The sequence below is a fragment of the Anabas testudineus genome, chromosome 11 (genome assembly GCF_900324465.2).
Source record: "Anabas testudineus chromosome 11, fAnaTes1.2, whole genome shotgun sequence".
Classification (NCBI taxonomy): domain Eukaryota; kingdom Metazoa; phylum Chordata; class Actinopteri; order Anabantiformes; family Anabantidae; genus Anabas; species Anabas testudineus.
In genome coordinates this window covers 7,203,920-7,222,904 of record NC_046620.1, presented here as the reverse complement: position 1 = coordinate 7,222,904, position 18,985 = coordinate 7,203,920, and the positions used below count along the sequence as shown (strand labels likewise).

Here is an 18,985-nt window from a genome sequence, read left to right as displayed (position 1 = left end):
TTGCAAGTGATTACAATGAGTCTCTATGGATACTTTAGCCCACAATGAGCAATGCAGCCCAAACCCTTTTAAACACTACATCATCTAGGAAATCCCACAGGACCAATCATTGTAAAGAAACAAGATTTAGACACATGAAAACATATCCAAAAGCCTTGATTTTGCAACAAATGCACAGTGGTCCAAAATGGAAAGCATACCCTCCTAAATTTGAGAAGGATTTACTGAACATCACAGAAAATACGTTTGTTTATACAAATTAATTTTGTTTTGGGAATTGGACAAACTACGTGGTTGTCAATGAGAGCTGGTAGCAAGCGTTTGATTTTGTTTACACAGTCCCGCAGAGGAGAGCTGTGTATGATTTTTATTCCCAGTCTATCTACTGTACGTCCATTTTAGGGCTGTATGGAAGGTAGCCAGCCTGTGTGGGTTTTGTTTCCTTGAAGTGTGGTCTGTTTACCTGTTCTTGTCATGGAGTTTGCTGATTTCATTGGTCTGGATCATTAACTGTTTCTCCAGCTTGTTAGTGGAAAGAGAGTTTTCCAGCAGCTGGATCTCGAGCCTGGATGTCTGATTCAGAACCTGCAATGAAAAGAAGTACATGGAGACACAGAATACATAGGTAATAAAGATGTCAGGATGTCACTATATGTAATGTGTTAGCTGCAGTAATACAATCCAAAAACCTGCATATTTGCACCAAACCCTAAAACACTGGTTTTATTTAAGGTTTTGTGGAGGGAAAAATGCACTACCCATCAACTTTGCTTTCATTTTGTCAAGTGTTTACCCGACACATGGTAATACTTAGGAGATATGCATCTATGTTATAATTATTTTTTTTTAGGTTTGCAAACTTTTAGTGCTTTAGCAAAATTACCCACCGCTAACTTCACAACTTTCCATCACCTCCTGCTTGAACTCCTTATAAACACTAAAGGGAACCTCAAGTAACTCGAAGGAATAGGCATTTACATACATCACTGTTGTCTTTGGCCAATTCTCTGTAACCGTTTTTGGGGCAGTTGGACGTGGAACGATGGGTTAATGGAGCATAAGATGGATTCTCATTATTAGTGTGTGTGCATAACATAGAGAAGACATAAAGGGGCACAAGGGGCACTAGTGTGGGAATCGTCTACTTTGCTTTATGAGAATAAGTATGTTTGAAGGTATTAGCATTGGTGTGTCTTTTTGAGGTGTTACCTGCGTTTCAACGTCAGTTAGCTTGCGCGTTTGCTCAGCCGTCTGAGAAAGAAGGTTGGTGCCCATTTCCAACATGGCTGCCGTGTGGTTGTGCACAGCACTTTGCTGTAGCTGAGCCATCTCCGTCTTCATACTCTCTTTGATGTAGTTCTCAATCTGCACCAGAAAAGAGGTCGATGTCAGAAAACAGATGAATGCGTGGAAATTCCTAATGACGCACATGAACGTGATGCTGGCATATGTAAAGGTTTGCTTATATATCAAACGATTCATGTGTGCAATACAGGCATTGTGCCTCAGAAACCATGTAAACATCATACACTAACTCTATATGATCTACTGGGTTTTATAAATCTGGCACAAAAAAACTAAAAGTTTTTTGGTAAAAAAATTAAATTAGTAAAAAACTGAAATTATTACATGTTTCCAGAGTAATAGAGTTTTTGAGTGACAAATTACGTTTAGGAAAAAGATTAATACAGATTACACATCAGAACTGGTTACTTATGCACACGTAAAGAAATTCACAACAATTTTCCATAATTTGAATGGCACTGAAATGATGAATGGGTTTAGTCAATACAGACACAGCCAGATGTAGACGGTTAGTTTAGGATGGGAGAGGCACAGATGGACATATTCACTCGAGCTTGTCTGGAAAGAACGCTTTCATCCTTATCTCCAAATGTAAACAATTGACAAAGAGAAGTTAGATGTTGGGGTTGGATAAGATTCTTCATAAGGATTAACTATATAGTCCATCTGTGCAGTCTGCTTGGATTCTTTTTCATTTTCATCCCATCAAAATGTTTATATAGGAGTTTTTTTTTCCTTTGTTGAGCTTCAGGTATGTACGGTTCAGCAACTCTACGCCTTTCTAGCTTACTTCATGTGTCTTAAAATGTTTGTTCATTGTTTTACACAATTTTGTGGCCCTGATAGATTACTCATTGAGTACTAGTATAGCATGATTTGTTTGTGGCAATAGACATTCTTTAGTTCTACAACACAGTCAACCTAACTTGATTATTTAAGCATCCACTTGTTCATCTGTTGGCCTGAAATCCGAACACACATTGAAATGGTTTAATAATTGGCCAAAGGGGAAATGCTCAACTACTTGATCTTTAAAAGATATTTTCTGAGTTTTGCTTTGGCTCATCAATGGGGCTGCAACATTCATTTTTCAGGAATCCATCAGCCAAGATAAATGTGTTTTAAACAAAACAACATGACATCCATTGTTCACACAGTGAGAAAAAGAAGCTACACTGCACTCAGTAGCCTGTGTTAGTTAGAAGACACTATGTTAACCCTCTAGATTATGGTTCACATTGTCCAGCATATACTGAATTCTAACATTTTTTCAGGACCAATTTCAGACATAACACAGTTTCCCCTAACTGTGAACTACATAAAGCTGATATAAGTGTCACTTTCCACATAACCTTCAATGGTCTGGCCTAAGGAAATGGAAAGAAAACAAGAAATCTGGAATCCACAAAGCTTATGTAGTAATGATGGATTACTGTTCCTGATAATGAACCATAGAATATGACTGTGTCTAGAATTGGAAATACATTTATCTCAAATAACATTTCTGAACCCTTTGGATGGTGTTCGTTTTTTTTTTTACATCCTTTTAGGCACATTTTCAAAATTTAACTTTAATCTTCGTACATCTTACCTGCAGCTTTTCACTGCAGTTTACTCATCTGCTGAGACTACTGCGTCCATTTTCTACAGACAATGCGAAACTTTGCGTCTTGCAAGTCACCTTGACAGAAACAGTACACTTCAGTACAGATGGCAGACAGAAACCTAAGCCCAGCAGTCACTTAATGGTTTGTCAGGGAATGTGGCTGACTCATGGTTGATTTGGTGGGGGTCATAAACAGAAAGTACCAAGCAGAAACAAGATTACACAAGCCATAAAATAGGTCTATGTGGGTGTATATATTTAGATGGTTTCTACCCTCAACACCAGTTAAATGCTGTGATTTTCCATTCAGTGACTACAAATAGAAATTATTGTCAGCAATTAAAGCAAATCCTCGCTAGTTAAAGAACAGAGATGCAAATTCATGCAATTTCAGATTGAGGCTGGAACAATCAAATGAAGGTAAGTGCAAGGTCACCATTAATTGTAGGTTTAGACTGTCTCCACAAAAGGCATGACTGTGATAAGATTTACAACAATATACAGTAAACTCATATAAGGGTCTCAGACTCACAGTAAAGCATTACATTTGACATTTCTAATGACTACTCAGTTGAACAAACTGAAAATGCAAACCCATCTATAGACATCTAATCACTTTAAACTTTTGTTAGTTTCCTTCTGAACATACATTTTTCTATTTGAAAAACAGAAAGGACTTTAAATAGAAAAAAAAGTGTTTCATACATTCCACAAGGTGCAATAACACTAGGTCATTATTTATGAACTACCGAATTGAGACATAAACACATATATATTTCCCTAAGTGCAAATTTACACCAAGGTATAAAGGTTTAAAAGTGGTGTTTTTGGCACTGTGTGGCTTCACATGAACTGCCTGATGTCATAATAATGCTGCCAAACTTCCCATCCATAGAGGGCCACTGCTATTTTAATTGCAGCCCTACACAGCAGCGGCTACAGATTGGTTGTTTCAGACAGTTTATGAGCTACAATTTGGCCGTTACTGACTAAACAAACGGCTTTGGGCTGTCTAGGACCTAAGTGACAGCATTAAGCAAGTTAAAGGATGTAGATTGTAAAAGCAAAGGGACTGTTCATCCTAGAGAGGGACAAGTGTTTAGGTTACTGAATTAGCCAGACTGCATGTGCACATTTTTAATGGAGAGTCACATGCAACAAGTCAAAAAATCCATCAGCTGGGATCCCTAACATATAGATTCTGTACATTATCATAATAGACCTGCTTAATAGCATTCGCTTGGAGGCCAAGAACAGGATAATCCCTCAAGATGATACTCACCACTATCATTGTTACAGATTATTGCAAACGTTTATTACTTTTTTGACATCTCCCGTTTAGTGTAACTTCTATTCCACAAGGGGTCCTGATCTTTTTCTAAACAGCTGTGCTGAGAGACACTGCGAGAGCTAGAAAACACTGAGTCTGGACTGTATAAAACGCTGCTAGAGCTTTTTTTTGCTGGTGCGCTGCCGCGTCTCTGCTTATCTCGGACCGTGCGTGGCTGGCAGTGATGGTGTTACTGGGGATGTCTGGTTTCTGGGATGCATGCCTTACGCTCAAACCTAGATCCATTTCAAACCACTTTAATGGACAAGACCCTGGGGGCTATAACACACCCCAAGTCAGCACCTCCTGTTGTATCACAAGCCACCTGGGGTCCACTACTAGCAGACTCACTTACGCTCCATTATCACCCACCAACAGTGCAAGGTGTATTAGACCCTGTTCTTTAAAAACTTGGTTTCCATTTCACTCAAGAAAAGTTTTAAAGCTATCTGTCTTAAACACAGTCAGGACTAGGTGAGAATCATCTAAGGCACATTTTTTTACTTGTCACAGAATCTGTCAGAGAGTGCAGGAAAGGCAAAAGAAAACTGACTCCCTGTTTTTATTATCCAACATTTTAGAGAGTCTAGATGAGCCTTATGATTATTTTATTTTACCTCCATTAATGTGTGTAGGAAGGCAACAGGAAATCACCTGGCTTTGGTGTTAGGTCAGGCTCTCCACTAGCTTATGGGACAAGTTATCCACTGTTCCTTATTATATCCATGGTCACACCAGGCGATCCAAATAGTGGATTTCTCACATTAAAGTGGTTTATCTGAATTAAGAGTTATGAGACTGGTGTCTTTATTTAAGCCTTTGCAAAGCCAAACACACAAGAAAAAATGGTAAACAGAGTTGTTATCTGCTCCAACCAAAGTTGCAATTGTGGCTAACTAGTTTACCAGCAACAGCTACTGGACACTGTTTGCAAGACTAAATTACACATAATTAACTAAATATGTAATATTAGATAGTAGAGTAAGTGGTTATTTAAAAAAAACAACTAAAAAACAAAAATACTCACGTCCACATCCTAGAGTTTAAGCTATTGTTAGCAACTCTGCTCTACTTGAATCTTTACTAGAGTACCCACAGCAACCATTACCTGAAATAGCATTATGTTAAAGCCCGTTCATACATGCATGTGACACCTGATGCACGAAGAGCTACTTAGTGGGATGTATTGTGTATTATATTTTTATATATTATATTTTGTATGAATGAATTGGTCTTTACATGTACACACAAGTGTTTCAGCCTTGTTTTTCAATCATGCATCTCACTTGCATCTCAACTTCCCACATCGCTGTATCACTGAAAAGCAATTTCCCCCAAGGATCAATACAATTCTTTGAATCTAGAATCTTGTCCTCTGTGTGAAATCAAGGATTTAAAAAAAAGGACAAAGAAAAAAAAAAAAAAAAGAAAGTGTGGTTAATCTGCAATTGTCATCATATGAGCCATGCAAGAATGGAGAGCTTGGCGGGCACAGCAACCGTAACTTAGTGAGTGGTCAGTTGTCATCATATTTGGTAGATCGGGGGTGTGCAGTGAAGTGGGTGGTCGAGGCCCAGCCTCATCGCTGTTGCTCTGTAATGTTAATTCCAGGACACTCCTGAGCCAGAAGACTGCCATTTGAAAAACAAGCTTGTTACTGCCAGCACTAGCAGTTCTAAGGCTCCTTTCCCTTCTCTTTTACATCGGTCTTTCTTCTTCTCTTTTCCCCTTTGTCTTTCTGTCAAGATGATATTGTGTTCCTGTCAATTGCGGTTCAGTTGTGCATTTCCAAGGACACAATGAGACTTGTGTACACAACCTGAAAACAAACCAACTGTTCCTCTTTATAAATCACAGAGTTTCGCTGTGTTTAGTTTGAGGTGCCCAAATTCGTTTGGCAGGGTAAAAAGCACACCATTTTCCAGCCTTCAAAGGTTTTCTGTCACGACGGTTTGTCAACAGGGCAGAAAATAAAAGAAAGTGAGAAAATTTGGCTAATGATGGAGTTTTCGAGAGGAGAGATTGTTTCTTTGGGGAAACCAATCAGAACTTCTAACCTGGGGGCAAATGTTTGGCCAAATTGATTTTCCATAGCTATTCTGTCAAACATTAAGTACTAACTGTATGGTCTTCTAAATCATTAGTCAGTTAAGAATTCAAATAAACCACAGCTTGCAAAAAGTGAAAAACAGATTGACAACTGCAAAATTGTAATGTGTTTAATTTTTCAAATGACTAACGAGCTATGTAAATAGCTAATTTAATTTAAGTTGAAACAATAGAAAACCGCAAAGGCTCGAATTCAACAAAGTCTGAGTAAAGTGTCATGAATGTCTATGCTAAATCATGTTTTGAAACCCAAATTGGCAGTAACGTGACTCTAGCTGAGTCAGATTCGAGATTAAAAAATTTGTGAGGTCAATCCAAAAATACAAAAACCCTGAGAAATGAAAAGAGAGTGGATGTACTGTCACTGTTTTTAGAATCCTTAGGGAAAATAAATGACATACTGGATTTCCTAACATTATGCCAATGAGCTTTTACTGTTATCGTCACTCTTTCCACCAGACATCAGAATTGTGATCTATGTTCAGTTTTCTCTTACATTAAGACTAATGTACCATTGGTTTAAATCAAGAGGTCCGACAGTGTTATGTCTACAGGGCATACCTTCTGTGATTAACTAGGAGTCCTAGTGCAAGATGAATTGGACAAAGTCTTAAATATGAAAGATAAAAGCAATCTTGAAAATCAAATGACAAATATAAATTAAACTTATGCTGTGTTATAAAAAGCACAAACTTTCTCTCAGCATTAAAAACTAGATATGTCCAAAATGATCACATCCAACAGAAATGTTTGCCTTTCTTTATTGATAGTGGTTCTGTGGTTTTGGTGCTCGCTTGTTTTCAGTGATCGAAATTCATTCTGGAAATGAGTTTTCAGTGGTTGGTCCAGATAAGAAGCATTTGGAGCTCCCTCAGTGATATCACATAGCTCAAGTGACCAATTACATGTGTTTAAAATGTTTATTGAATCAGCAAAAGCACGGAGAACATTTTAAAGTTTGCAAAGAAGCATGAAAATATGAAACAAATTTCTGCAGCCTTGTACCATAGCTAGATAACAGTGGCTTACTGACCATCTGTTTGCTATATGTTGGCATATAAATGTGTTAATGGTGTAGCTATATTGGGAAAAAACTATCAAAAAGGTGGCATTTTTATTTAAAGGGATTTTTTAAAGCTTAAAGAGCTGGGGAGAGGTAAAAAAATTTTTTTTTAAATAATTTCTAAATCAATTAGTTAGAATAATGATTTGTTTCCGCCCCAAATTCAGTCAGCTCTCCTTGTAAAGGAACTACAGTAACTTTATTTATAATTGTGAGACGAGTCACCCGTCTTGCAGAGGTGGTCACATCAATCTGGATTTTGGGACATTTGGAGAAACAGCTTGTTCAGTCACTGTGAAACTGCAAAGTTAGCTAACGTTAGATGTTCAGAGGTTGACAAATTCAAATGTGTTCAGCTTTCATCATGTGATTGGTCTGATTTTCTACATATAGATGAACTATTACAGAGTATTTTTGCATATAACATAACGTTCTCAAATGTCTTTTAGGCAATCAAAGTTGATTACATGTCAGTATAGATAAATAAGTATTATATAGTATACAGATTGTTCTAATATGTTGATATTTTCTACAATTTACTAGATGTACAGCTTTAACTGTGCTTTTCATTGTCTTAGATGCAGCAATCACCCCCTTTAAAAGTACTATATCACCCATTTGACCCCTCTGAGACAATCCTGTCTCAAACCCGTTACTGACTAATACATTTCTTTCATGTCTGACTCATATCTCAAGCAGATGCAATGATCACTATCAGAAGCGATCACTCACGTGGCTTCTTTCCACGTTCAGTGAAAATAAACACACTCAAGTGGAGCTTACGCATGAATGTATATTTTCACAAATTCCCTGCTCTCTAATGTCACAATGAGCCCAAAAATTACTTCAATTAATTATGCGTATCAGGCTGTATGGGAGAGGAAGCACTTGCATTCACCCAAGTCATGGGAATGCATAACTAAAACCAAACAACTAAACAAACTCAGACCTGGTCATTCATGAAGAGGCCTTAAAAGCAGATGGGAGATCTGTAGTTAATGTGTGCATACGAGGCAGGAATGTGCCTTATGATGGCTTTTTGTGTCCGTGGCTACAAGCCGTGTCAGTTTGCCCTATTCCTGATGCACACTGGGACACCGCAAGCCACCATCCCACAGGGGGCATGTTTACATCCAAATGTTTTTGACAGCATTCCAGTGTACCCTCCAAAAATCACAGCAGGGGATCCCTCCCCCCAAAGCTTGTAGACATTTTTTTATAAGCTCAGGCATGAGAGAAGCATTTCTGCGGACTCTGTTGCAGAGTACAACTAACTTCACGACTTCAGTGCTTTGTCTGGACCCATATTCCACAAATCAGTGTTGTCCTGTATTGTTAAATTACTGTTGGGTGTGAATTGCTAGCTGTTTCTGTTTTTTTTAAGTGTACTGTTGACTGTGTGACAGTGAGGGAAGATTTACATTTACATCCTGCTCTGTAAGCCAGTGCGGGCTTGTTGACATCCGTCTATAGGAATATCATTGAAATTGAATTGAACTGCTACCTGAGATAATCACCGATAACTCGCCTCACACCCCTGTTCCACAGTGCACGGTGCAGAACAGGTTCATGGCCATGTCAATCAAATAATGAGAAGCACGAGGAGGAGTTGTTCTTGTTTATTTTTTCTGTATTTGGTCATTTTTTATTTTTAGGACAGAGCACAAAGAAAGAGCGCCAGGTACGGCTAAAAAGTATTACTATTATTGAGTCATTTTTTATTAACTTTTTTCTTATTTTTGTCTTTTGAGGACTTGCAGCAGCACCCCTCCGCACGAGGCGCCCTACATGACCTCCCATATGGCCTATGCCAAGAGCCAGCTCTGCTCTGTTGTATGTTAAATCTCTTTGTCAGGCAAAGTTTCAGGGGAAAGAAATAGGTCCAGTGTTTCAGTTTGAGTGCCAGCCCCACTTTCTATCAAACCAGATGCCTCTTCTAATCAAAATGAATGTGCATCTAATGAAAGTAGTTTTTTCCTTCAACATCACAATTTGTGTTTATCTTTCATCCTAACATCCCATTAAGTGAGGACTTCATAGTTTATAAACCTCCCCCGTAGTCATCCAGGATTACAATCGCTGAAGTATACGTCAGCCACGGCCTCACTGCTTTTCTCACTTTCTCTTTCCGTCTCCCTGTAACTGCTCCCCCGCTTCTTTCTTAAAATCGCTTCACTTTCCCTCTATCACCAAAGATGGGATAAGGCTAATGAATCGGGTTCAAATCTTACTCACTGCCCATTTTTCACTCTCCGACCATGGGCTATATGTCATATTAGTGGCTTTCTAAGGCAACAGGTACTACTGGTGGTACTATGAAGTATGCAATATGCACATATATGCTTAGGTGCCTGAATTTCCCCAAAGTGATGCCCAGTGACACTCAACCTTAATAAAACAGATAAGCAGGAAAACGAGGTGCAGTAGCCTATATCTCCACATGGAACTGCTTCACTCTGACCTGCAGTTCAACGCAGCTGTTGGAGCGGAGGAAGATAGATGCTGCCGTTAATGATAACGTGCAGCTCATTCAGAGCCACCACTGTATCAGTGCCATGCTGCAGCATTAGAAACATTTGTTGCTGTTTGACCTTCTGCTGGTGATGGATGAAAACGCTGATAATGTTCGCGTTTCTGTGTCTTTGTCTGTTGCTCTGTGTTGTACAGATGTTTCTAGAAAAGATGCAGGATAAATATATTAAGTGGGCCATCCATCTAAAATCAGTTAAAACAAATATGACAATCTGATAGATCAATCTGTCAAAATGATTTTTATTTGGGATCCTTTCTGTTGGAAAATTATGATAAATAAGACCAAAGGGAAGAAGGGAGAATTCCTGTTCTTTGATGCACCCAGGTTCGTGTTTATTTTTGCATTTTTAGGCTGAAGTGCACAAGATGCCTCTATAAACACAATCAAGAGAAAGGCAAGAACAGAGGATGAATCAAATGATAAAAATGGTGCAACTAAACTGTGATCATTACGCTCAGACAACAAAGCAAAACATCCTTGAACGTTACAGACCCAGAGTTATACAACATCAACCATGCTTATGAGCAAAGATCAATAGTCTTGCCAAGTTTTTGCCAAACACAAACAGCCCGTCAATGTCACCCTGTAAGCCTGTATTCCTCGGCCATGTTGAAAGCTCCAGATACTAAATGAACCTTGAGGTGAGATTTCCTTTTTACAAACTCCTGTTTTGAAGAATGAACTTCAAAACCCACTATTTGATCCGATATGACATGAAATCTAACAAAAAAGGTAGATGTGTAGTATTATACACAGGAGGTTGGAGTGTGCCAAGGCACAATCAAATTAGTCATGTTGCTTCTAATCTAAAAATCTTACTCTGGTAAAAATCAGCAGTCCGGTCCCACACGTATGGCAGGTCGACTCCCAACTATAGGTTTACGCAGTTTTTTCACCGAACATGGAGGAGTGGGGGCTGTGGGTTATGGAAAAATGCCAGGAAATTGATGTAAGTGCACTAGAAATGATGTCTACTAATCCTTTTGTTTAGGAAGGATTTCTACAGTTTGACATAGTTATTAATGTTGTGCCTTAAGCTGTTCCCATCCATCTTTCATAGGAGACTACATAGATATCATTAGTCACATAGATATATACATATATTTTTATAATGGCTGTGCTGCCACTGACAAAATGTGACAGCCTCCTTTCCGTTAGAGTTTCACCTCATGGCTGAGCACGATGGAACATCTTATTTGATCCTTCGCAGGCCTACAAAAGCCACTTCATTCAACAGACTCACACAAAAATGTCACGCATATGGACATGTGTGACACAGGTTTGTCATCTCTAGAGGATTACCCTGTCCAGCTCAGGACTGTTGCAAACACATCAGGTTAAACAAACATCAAAAACCATTTCTAACTATTTGTATTTTGGTTGTAAACTCTGACCAAAAAGCAAATCCATCTGTTTGGTCAATGACAGATTGATGAGAGAGTTCCTGTTCCTGTCACCGTACAGCAGAACATTATATGACTAATTTGTAAAAGACTTCTATTTTCTATTTCTGTGTCTTGCACAGATGTGTCCTTCTTTGTTAGTCTGACACAGGTCACAGGAAGAATGATTAGCATAGCCCCCAATACGAACATTAAAGCTACTATTTTTATGTTAACACTGGATCAAAATACCAGGTGTTTCTGAAAGGGGAAACTCACAGAATATTACCATCATTTTAATGACTTTTAGCTCATTAGTAATAAAAACAAAAAAAATTACCTGTGTGCATTGTTTTTTCTGACACAGCCAGTTTAAATCTTTAAATCTTTAAAATATTGCCTTTAAATCTTCCACTAAATCTACCTAAAAAGATTGGTGCTATTTATAAAATGCAATTACATTGATTGATTGATTGCATTGATTCCGATCAAATTATTTTAGACTGAAAAGATAAATACATTACTGGTATAAGCAGATACCCTGAGTTAAGATATCATCAGGCATGGAAATGTGGGACTGGTGCATTAGGCATGAAAATAAAGGATTGGTACATTACCGATCTGCATCCTCTTTGAACAATGTGCCACAAATGTTTCACAGCAGGTGTTTTCCATTAACTATTCACCTCCTCTGAAATAACTTCAGTTTGAGCATGAGTGCACCAAGTGAAAAAGACAAAGGAAAAGAAAAGTGATGAAAGGTCAATGATGTGAACGATTTTCTGAGGACTTTCCACTGGTATTCGAACAGCAGAGGGATCAGAAATCTGTAGGGTAACCACTTTACTGTGTCTTGTGCCAGCTCCAGCTCTTTTATTTTGTGGAACGTGAGAGGCCTGGCTTGGGTCCCAGACAGTACAAACACAGATCTGGACAGCGTTAAAAGTGTGTTTCTGTTTGCAAAACATATATGCAGATTTGTGGGTGTATTTATGTCTGCATATGCGTCCATTTTTTTGGGCAGGTTTGTTTGTTTGCAGACTTAATGAGGTGTCGCGTCAATCACAGCATTAAAGCACTAAAACAAGACATAACACAATCAACTGTCCAAGCCGCACATAGGAAAGCAGACATGACATGGTAAGGTAAAACAGCACACCACTCTCAGCAACTGCAACTGTCCTCTGTCACCCACAACAGAGTGGGACCAAAAAAACAATTTAATAAATAAAGTATTCCTACATGTTATATAGAGGCTGTGTTGTCAGAACAAAAACCTCCTATCCCAGCATCACAAGAACTAAACAAAAGCAAAGGAGCCAGCCATTAGTCACTTGAAGATCTCCGTATCTACTCCACACTGCAAGGGAGTGAAACTGTTTATCTTCCATCCAGTATCTTTCCCTCTGTCCTTATCTCATTTAGTTTTTTTTTTACCTTTCCTTGATTCTTGCCATCTCTGATTCTGCAGCTTGTTCTTCGTAGATTCAGGCATCTGATTGTGATTCTGGTGTTTTCTTTATATCAGAAATCAAAGCAACACTTGGAGCCGCATGGACGAACTCCAAAAGAAGGTGAAGTGGTTCTGTCCTTTTGGAACCTCTGGAAGGCTCCCCAGCGTTGACAGACAAAGACATCCACTCAGAACGTAACATCTGTCAGGGAGAGTCAAAGCGACGCTGTGGGGAGAGTCGGCCTCAGAAACAGCATGTGGGGAGGCTTCAGGAATTTTCCTCCCCACTTCACAGACTTTACACAATTAACTTAGGGATTAATCATTTTCATATACAAGGGGATTCCTGTCAGAACTTACAGTAAACCTCAGAATTGGAAGAACATAAAATAAGGCATCTAGAAGGAGCATTAAAACTTCCAGTGTCCTTTAGATTTTTCATTGTCCTGTTCCCTGCCAGAATCAGCTTTATAAGACATACATGTTTTCTCAGGGTTATCTTTTCCTGGAAGAAAAGGAGCTATAAAAAAAAAGTGACTGACGTATTACTGGAAATTCACACTATGTATAGACATACTATGGTATCCACTGCGAGCAACTCAAATTTTCAAAGCGGTGTTGTTTTTTAATGCTGTCTCACTTCCTGCGAACTTTATCAAACCTTGACTTACCGGGCAAAACATAAATGAATCTGAAGGAAAATAACTCGCAGCAGATACGGGCGAGTAATATTATCATCTGCTCTGTTTATCACGAGTCATTATAAAACAAAAATACTACAAAGATAACAGTTGTTTGGGCAGCTGAAATAAATTCAAACACAGTTGTAATTTGCTGCAGGCTGTGATAACACTATATTATTTGCCCACTAACTGTGCACTCAGATTGACTATAATGTCTAATGTTTCGCTCTATCTAAGCTATTACTATCTCATATTTAGCTCATAATCACTCAACCTTAGCAGTGGCGGCGATACAGCCATGAACCTTGTGCTTTTGGCAACTCTTCTGACCATAGCTTACACACTCAGTACTAATGACTTCCACTTGCCTGCCCAAAATAATATTATTTATATTCATTCTTTTGAAAAATGCTTTTGGTCGTGTTTCAGCCATATTGTAAGAAAATATTTAAACACCACAGCATAATAGAATTTCTAAATATCATTTTCATACCTGAACCTAACACACTGCAAAGGTCTCACCTGCATTACATTTTAGTATTATGGTCTGTGTAAACCTAGAATAAACATTTGTTGTGAATTTGTCACAGCACAGGAAAATGTGTGCCGTCTCTCTCAAGTTTCAAACAGAGAGCCGAAGTTCTAACATGAGATCTCTGTTCGGTTAGTATCAGCAACACAATGCATCTCCCATTAACCATTTCTTCTTCCTAATTAATTACACAATTAGTTAAAGCACATTCACATGGAGGTAATGAATTTGTATCAAGGATTGCAATACACATACACCTGTAGCTAGAATGTCTTGTTACTGGTGAATCAGTATTGTGGCCAAACCCCATTACTCAAGACAACAAGTTGCTGTTTTTAGCAAAAAAGCTCCAACACTAACACAATTTGCTACCTGTGTGGCAATAAACTGCATACGGACAAGGTTTTGGAACTGCCAGGGGACCATAGTGTGACATTAAATTTGTAATTACAAAGTCACATGTTCCTGTCTATAATTGGTGGAGACCAAACCAGAGCTAAAAGGAGAACACATATTCGATTTGTTGATGTTTTGTTTGATGCTGACGTTGCCCTTTGTCTATTATAGGATCAGATGTTAAAAGTTTTTGTTTGGCTGCCTCCCAGTGGCCTAAAAATCCATGAATGCAGATTTTTACACAGATCAACTCTGCACCTGAGGACCTTCATTCATAATAGCTCAGCAACCAAATGAAGAAACATTTGTGCCATTACTGCGGTGAATGTACTCAAGGGTGCATGGAAACACAAACATATCAAAGGAAATTCTCAATTTATTTCACAGATGCATCGAGCTACAAGCTAGCAACAATGTTTTCAAAAGTGACATCATAAATCCTGAATGCATTTAGCAAAATTTATAACCTTGTAATTAAAACAAAATAAATCCTGTGTAAAGTACCCACCAGAGAGCTATTCACTGAAATGAATGACGCTTTATGACTGCAATCATTTAAACTTGACAGATTCAAGACACTCAGATTACCATGAAATTCACTTTTTCACTCTTCAATCTTTAAGCTTTTAACAGACATAGGTGTACAATACCTGTCTGCCCAATATCAAAACACGGAGCGTGTTTGGGTCCACTGGCTGCTCTGAAATATGATTTCTAAAAAAGAGTGAAGGGTCCTTAAATAAAGTGGCTGCTCGTATTGAATGTGACAAAACGACTAAATGCGATGTTTGGCCCAATTTTCATGTCCATGTGGAAATACTATGGCATGGCCAGAATTTGTTTCTGTATTCCCCTGACATGCTAAGCACAATACTCTGTTTCCCTTTTGCTTTCAGTCATTATGCAAATGTCACAGACAACTTTTCTGGAAGTTGTTATTGAAGTATCCTTCAGCAATTTCCATGGTTTCCTTTTAACAAGTTTTGGGGTCAAGAAAGACGAACCTTTTATTCCTTTGAGCATTTCCTTGCCTTACTGCCTCATCCGATTGTTAGTTTTGGCCCACATTTTTTGTGAAAATAAACTCTCATAGAGGAAGTCACCCCTAAAATAGGCATGCTGTGTGGCCCTCTGATAGCATTAAGTGGAGAATCATATTCACCCTTTCTCATATGAACTCCCAGTATGGAAGGGAAACATGCTGCTGCCCACATGTCACTATAAACCACTGTTAATCCAGCAGTCATGTTCATCAAGCAGCAGAATGATGAGAATTTCACAGGGATAAGCCAACACCAATAGTTCTCCCCCCTCCCTTTGTTCAACAGCTTAGTTTGGCACAGGCGGTTCTTCTCAAGAAACATTGCTCTCAACCACTTTCTACTGTCTCCACCAACAGAGAAGGGGGAAGATCTATTCCTCTGACTCCCAAGAGAGGAACACATTTTGGCTCGCTATATTTCAAGTTGTGCCAAATTTTTATTGTCATTGAAATACTCAAAAAGAAGAAAGGATATTCTCGGAACATGCTGTGTGAGGCAATTTTGATACCAATTGGTACCATTCTCATCCATCCTGTCCCTTAAATATGAAGCTGCTGCTGAGGGACTGCTTGAAGCACAAAACCCTAAGAGGAGGGGAAACCCTAGATTATCAGAACAATAAACCAGATTTGGCCACAGCGCTATGAATCACTTGAAAAGCCAGTCGTGGGCTGGAAAGAGAGGGCAACATGAAATGTTGTGTTTTAGTTTAGTAAGTTAAATATAGTTTTTTAGCAGTAACATTATGTAACTTGCCATTGTTTTCCTTTGGTTTGTAAATGTAGATTGTAGCAGTAAACACATTGTGAATTTAGAAGCTGCCTTTGGTCAGTGAAGCACTCTCCCCAAACCATGACTTTAGTCTCCCACTTTGCTCCCACGATAGACGACTTCTCTTAAAGAAAGCCCAATATATTTTTCATATAACCCATATCCATGGTTCATATTGTCTATGCTCTCTATGATTAGTATTATTATTCAGACTTAATCTTGCAAAGCATAGTTCTGTCAAGGAAGGTGCTACAGTGATCATAACAGAGTCAAGCTTGTCTGAAGTTTCCCGTCTTGTATGCAGGAACTTGCACGCAAACACAGGCCACCTTTGACTGGTCAAGAATGTTATCAGGGCCCATATACTCTACCCTGGGTTGAGGAAGGAAAGATCTCAGCCTTAAAATGCTTCTCCAACAGCTGTTTGTTGCATCACTCTGTCTACCCCCCACAATGGACTGAGCACCCAGGCACGGGGGTGCTATCTGGAATGGTCTCCTCCATTAGACTCTTTCATCAGGGCTAGTTGAAGCAACATCAGGGCGAACTTTTTCTTAGACAAGCAGTTCAAATGCTGGCGTGATTAAGATAGATAGACTGAGCAGGACACTTAATCTTCTGTCCAACGAAAAATGTTAACTGCATCCTGATGTCCCCCTCCAAGTAAAGTAATTAAGCTGAATTACCACTGTGTATTTAAGTGTCCCCTCTGAAATGTCCCTGCCAATTCCTTTCTTATGCTCATCTGTCTACATTTTGCTTGTGTATGGCCGAAACAGTATTTCAATTATATCCATCTCGGGAATTAAATGTAATCCCCTTCATTGTACATTTTAAAATATACCCCACCAACTCTGACACAGTTTCATTTTATGATATTATGTTGTTTCTAATTATTTTTCCCAAGAAAGTCAAGAAAGAAGAATGATAATATGGTGTAGTGATGGCAGATGCTTTCACGTGCTCCCATTTTTACATCTGAAGAGAAAGTTATTCTAGAAGGCCCATTAGTCAAACCTTCAGTCAAGCAACGCTGTCACCGTGTTTTTATAGTATCACTTGTACTATCACACACCGATGAGGTCCAGTGAGCAAAGATAAAGCTGGTGTTATTTCACCCCTGGCCTTTCTTGACACACGGACCACTTTTGGGAGCCGTGTAGAAACACACACAGACTTACAGACATGTGACTTAGAGTGAAAAAAGGAAAAAGCTGAATAAAAAAACATCAATAAAAAGAACTACTTTTTTAAATTTGGAGAATTCTTGTCATTGTTCAAGTTGGAAAAGTGAACATCATTTGCAACCTAAAGTTTTGCATTTGTGCCTTATAAAGGCACACACACACACACACACACACACAGCTCTGAAAAAATTGCAGTTCACTATGTATTAAATCCTGAAATACCCCATGTACAGTAAATTCCTCCGCTAAAGTGAGATAAAGTCTGTGATATGCACTTCAATGATAAGATGATGTTGCACAGATACTGGGCTATAATCTCAAAATCATTCACAGGAGAATTTATAGGAGGTTGGAGTAAAACACCACAGTCCAAACTGTGAACCTCCTTAAGTACTGTAAAAAAAATAAAAATAAGTGGAGGAATGAGGAATGAGGATTTCCTTCAACCTGAGCAGTGAAAAGTTTACTTAATGGGGGTGAAGGAAAAGCTGTCAGGCAGCAGACTGGCTCACTTTTGGGGGGACTGGCTGATTGCTAATGAATAGACTCAGGGTATTGATGAAGTTTAGATTGAATAATTGCCTCAGCTCCACTGTAATCCATCAAAAACCATCAGGTGTTATCTGTATGCATTTGCTTCTTGTTACTCCGAGCTGCGTTGTAGACAAAAATAAACCACTAGCTATACTCAATAAATCACAGACTAGACCTGCTAATCTCATTTGAGAGCGACAATATTGTGGAAAGCGGAGGAGCAAGTGGAATTGGTTATACAGAATTTGGAAGTTTGTTTATTTGATTCATGTATTCATTTCAGAGAGATAGTCTAGTTCTCTTTGGAGACACAAAGTCTCAAAGCTTAAAAAAGCAGGGTGGCTGCCAAACCATATCAGCGATGGCTTCAGCATTCACAAGTCATTAACGTTACAGTAGAACCATATTTGAACATGGTAAACAATGAGGTGGCTCCATAAATAAATTGTAATTAATTTTAATTGTAATTAAATAGTATTATACAAGGTCAAATATAATGAGTATGGTGTTTGTTTTATTATATACAGATACAAATAAGCTTCAGATTATGTTCTTTGATGCGAGTCTGTATTGTGAAATTGCATTCACACGTCCTTGAGCTGAATAAATAAAGGGAGCGTTCTCTTTCTCTGTCTTTCCTCCTCCGACTGTCTCTGGGGGCTCTCTCTGACTTCCTGCCATTAAAGAGACAGCCCACTGGAGAATGGGGGGGGTGACTGACATATAACTACTTCTGCTCTATAACCAATGCTCTGTGCAACTTGACTGGGCATCTGTGGAATTTACTCAAAGCCTAGTTTACTCAGGAAAAATAGATCGCTGGATGGGCACGGAGCGGCAGACAAAGACATGATGTGCAAGAAGCCTGTGAACGCTAGAAAGTCAGACAGCTGTGTGACATCCACACATGAAAAAAGAACATGAAGTTCAGTTCAGTAAATGTACACAGTTACATAACAACATAGCTGGGTTCATATAAACTGTGTCCCACATTATCAAATGCACATTTTATTACCGTCTGATACATTCTGTGCCTCTGACATTTTATTGTGAAATCG

General features: G+C 38.7%; 1 protein-coding gene across 2 annotated transcripts in view; it reads right to left on the bottom strand.

The window, feature by feature from the left end:
* angpt1 (angiopoietin 1) overlaps positions 1–18,985 on the bottom strand; it is a 91,453-nt gene that overhangs the window by 26,335 nt on the left and 46,133 nt on the right. For both annotated transcript variants that reach the window (XM_026348762.1, XM_026348763.1), the window contains exons 5-6: positions 1,210–1,365; positions 464–585 (exon numbers count right to left, since the gene is read on the bottom strand). In XM_026348762.1, the coding sequence (XP_026204547.1) occupies positions 464–585; positions 1,210–1,365 (278 nt within the window). The remainder of the gene's footprint in view (positions 1–463; positions 586–1,209; positions 1,366–18,985) is intronic.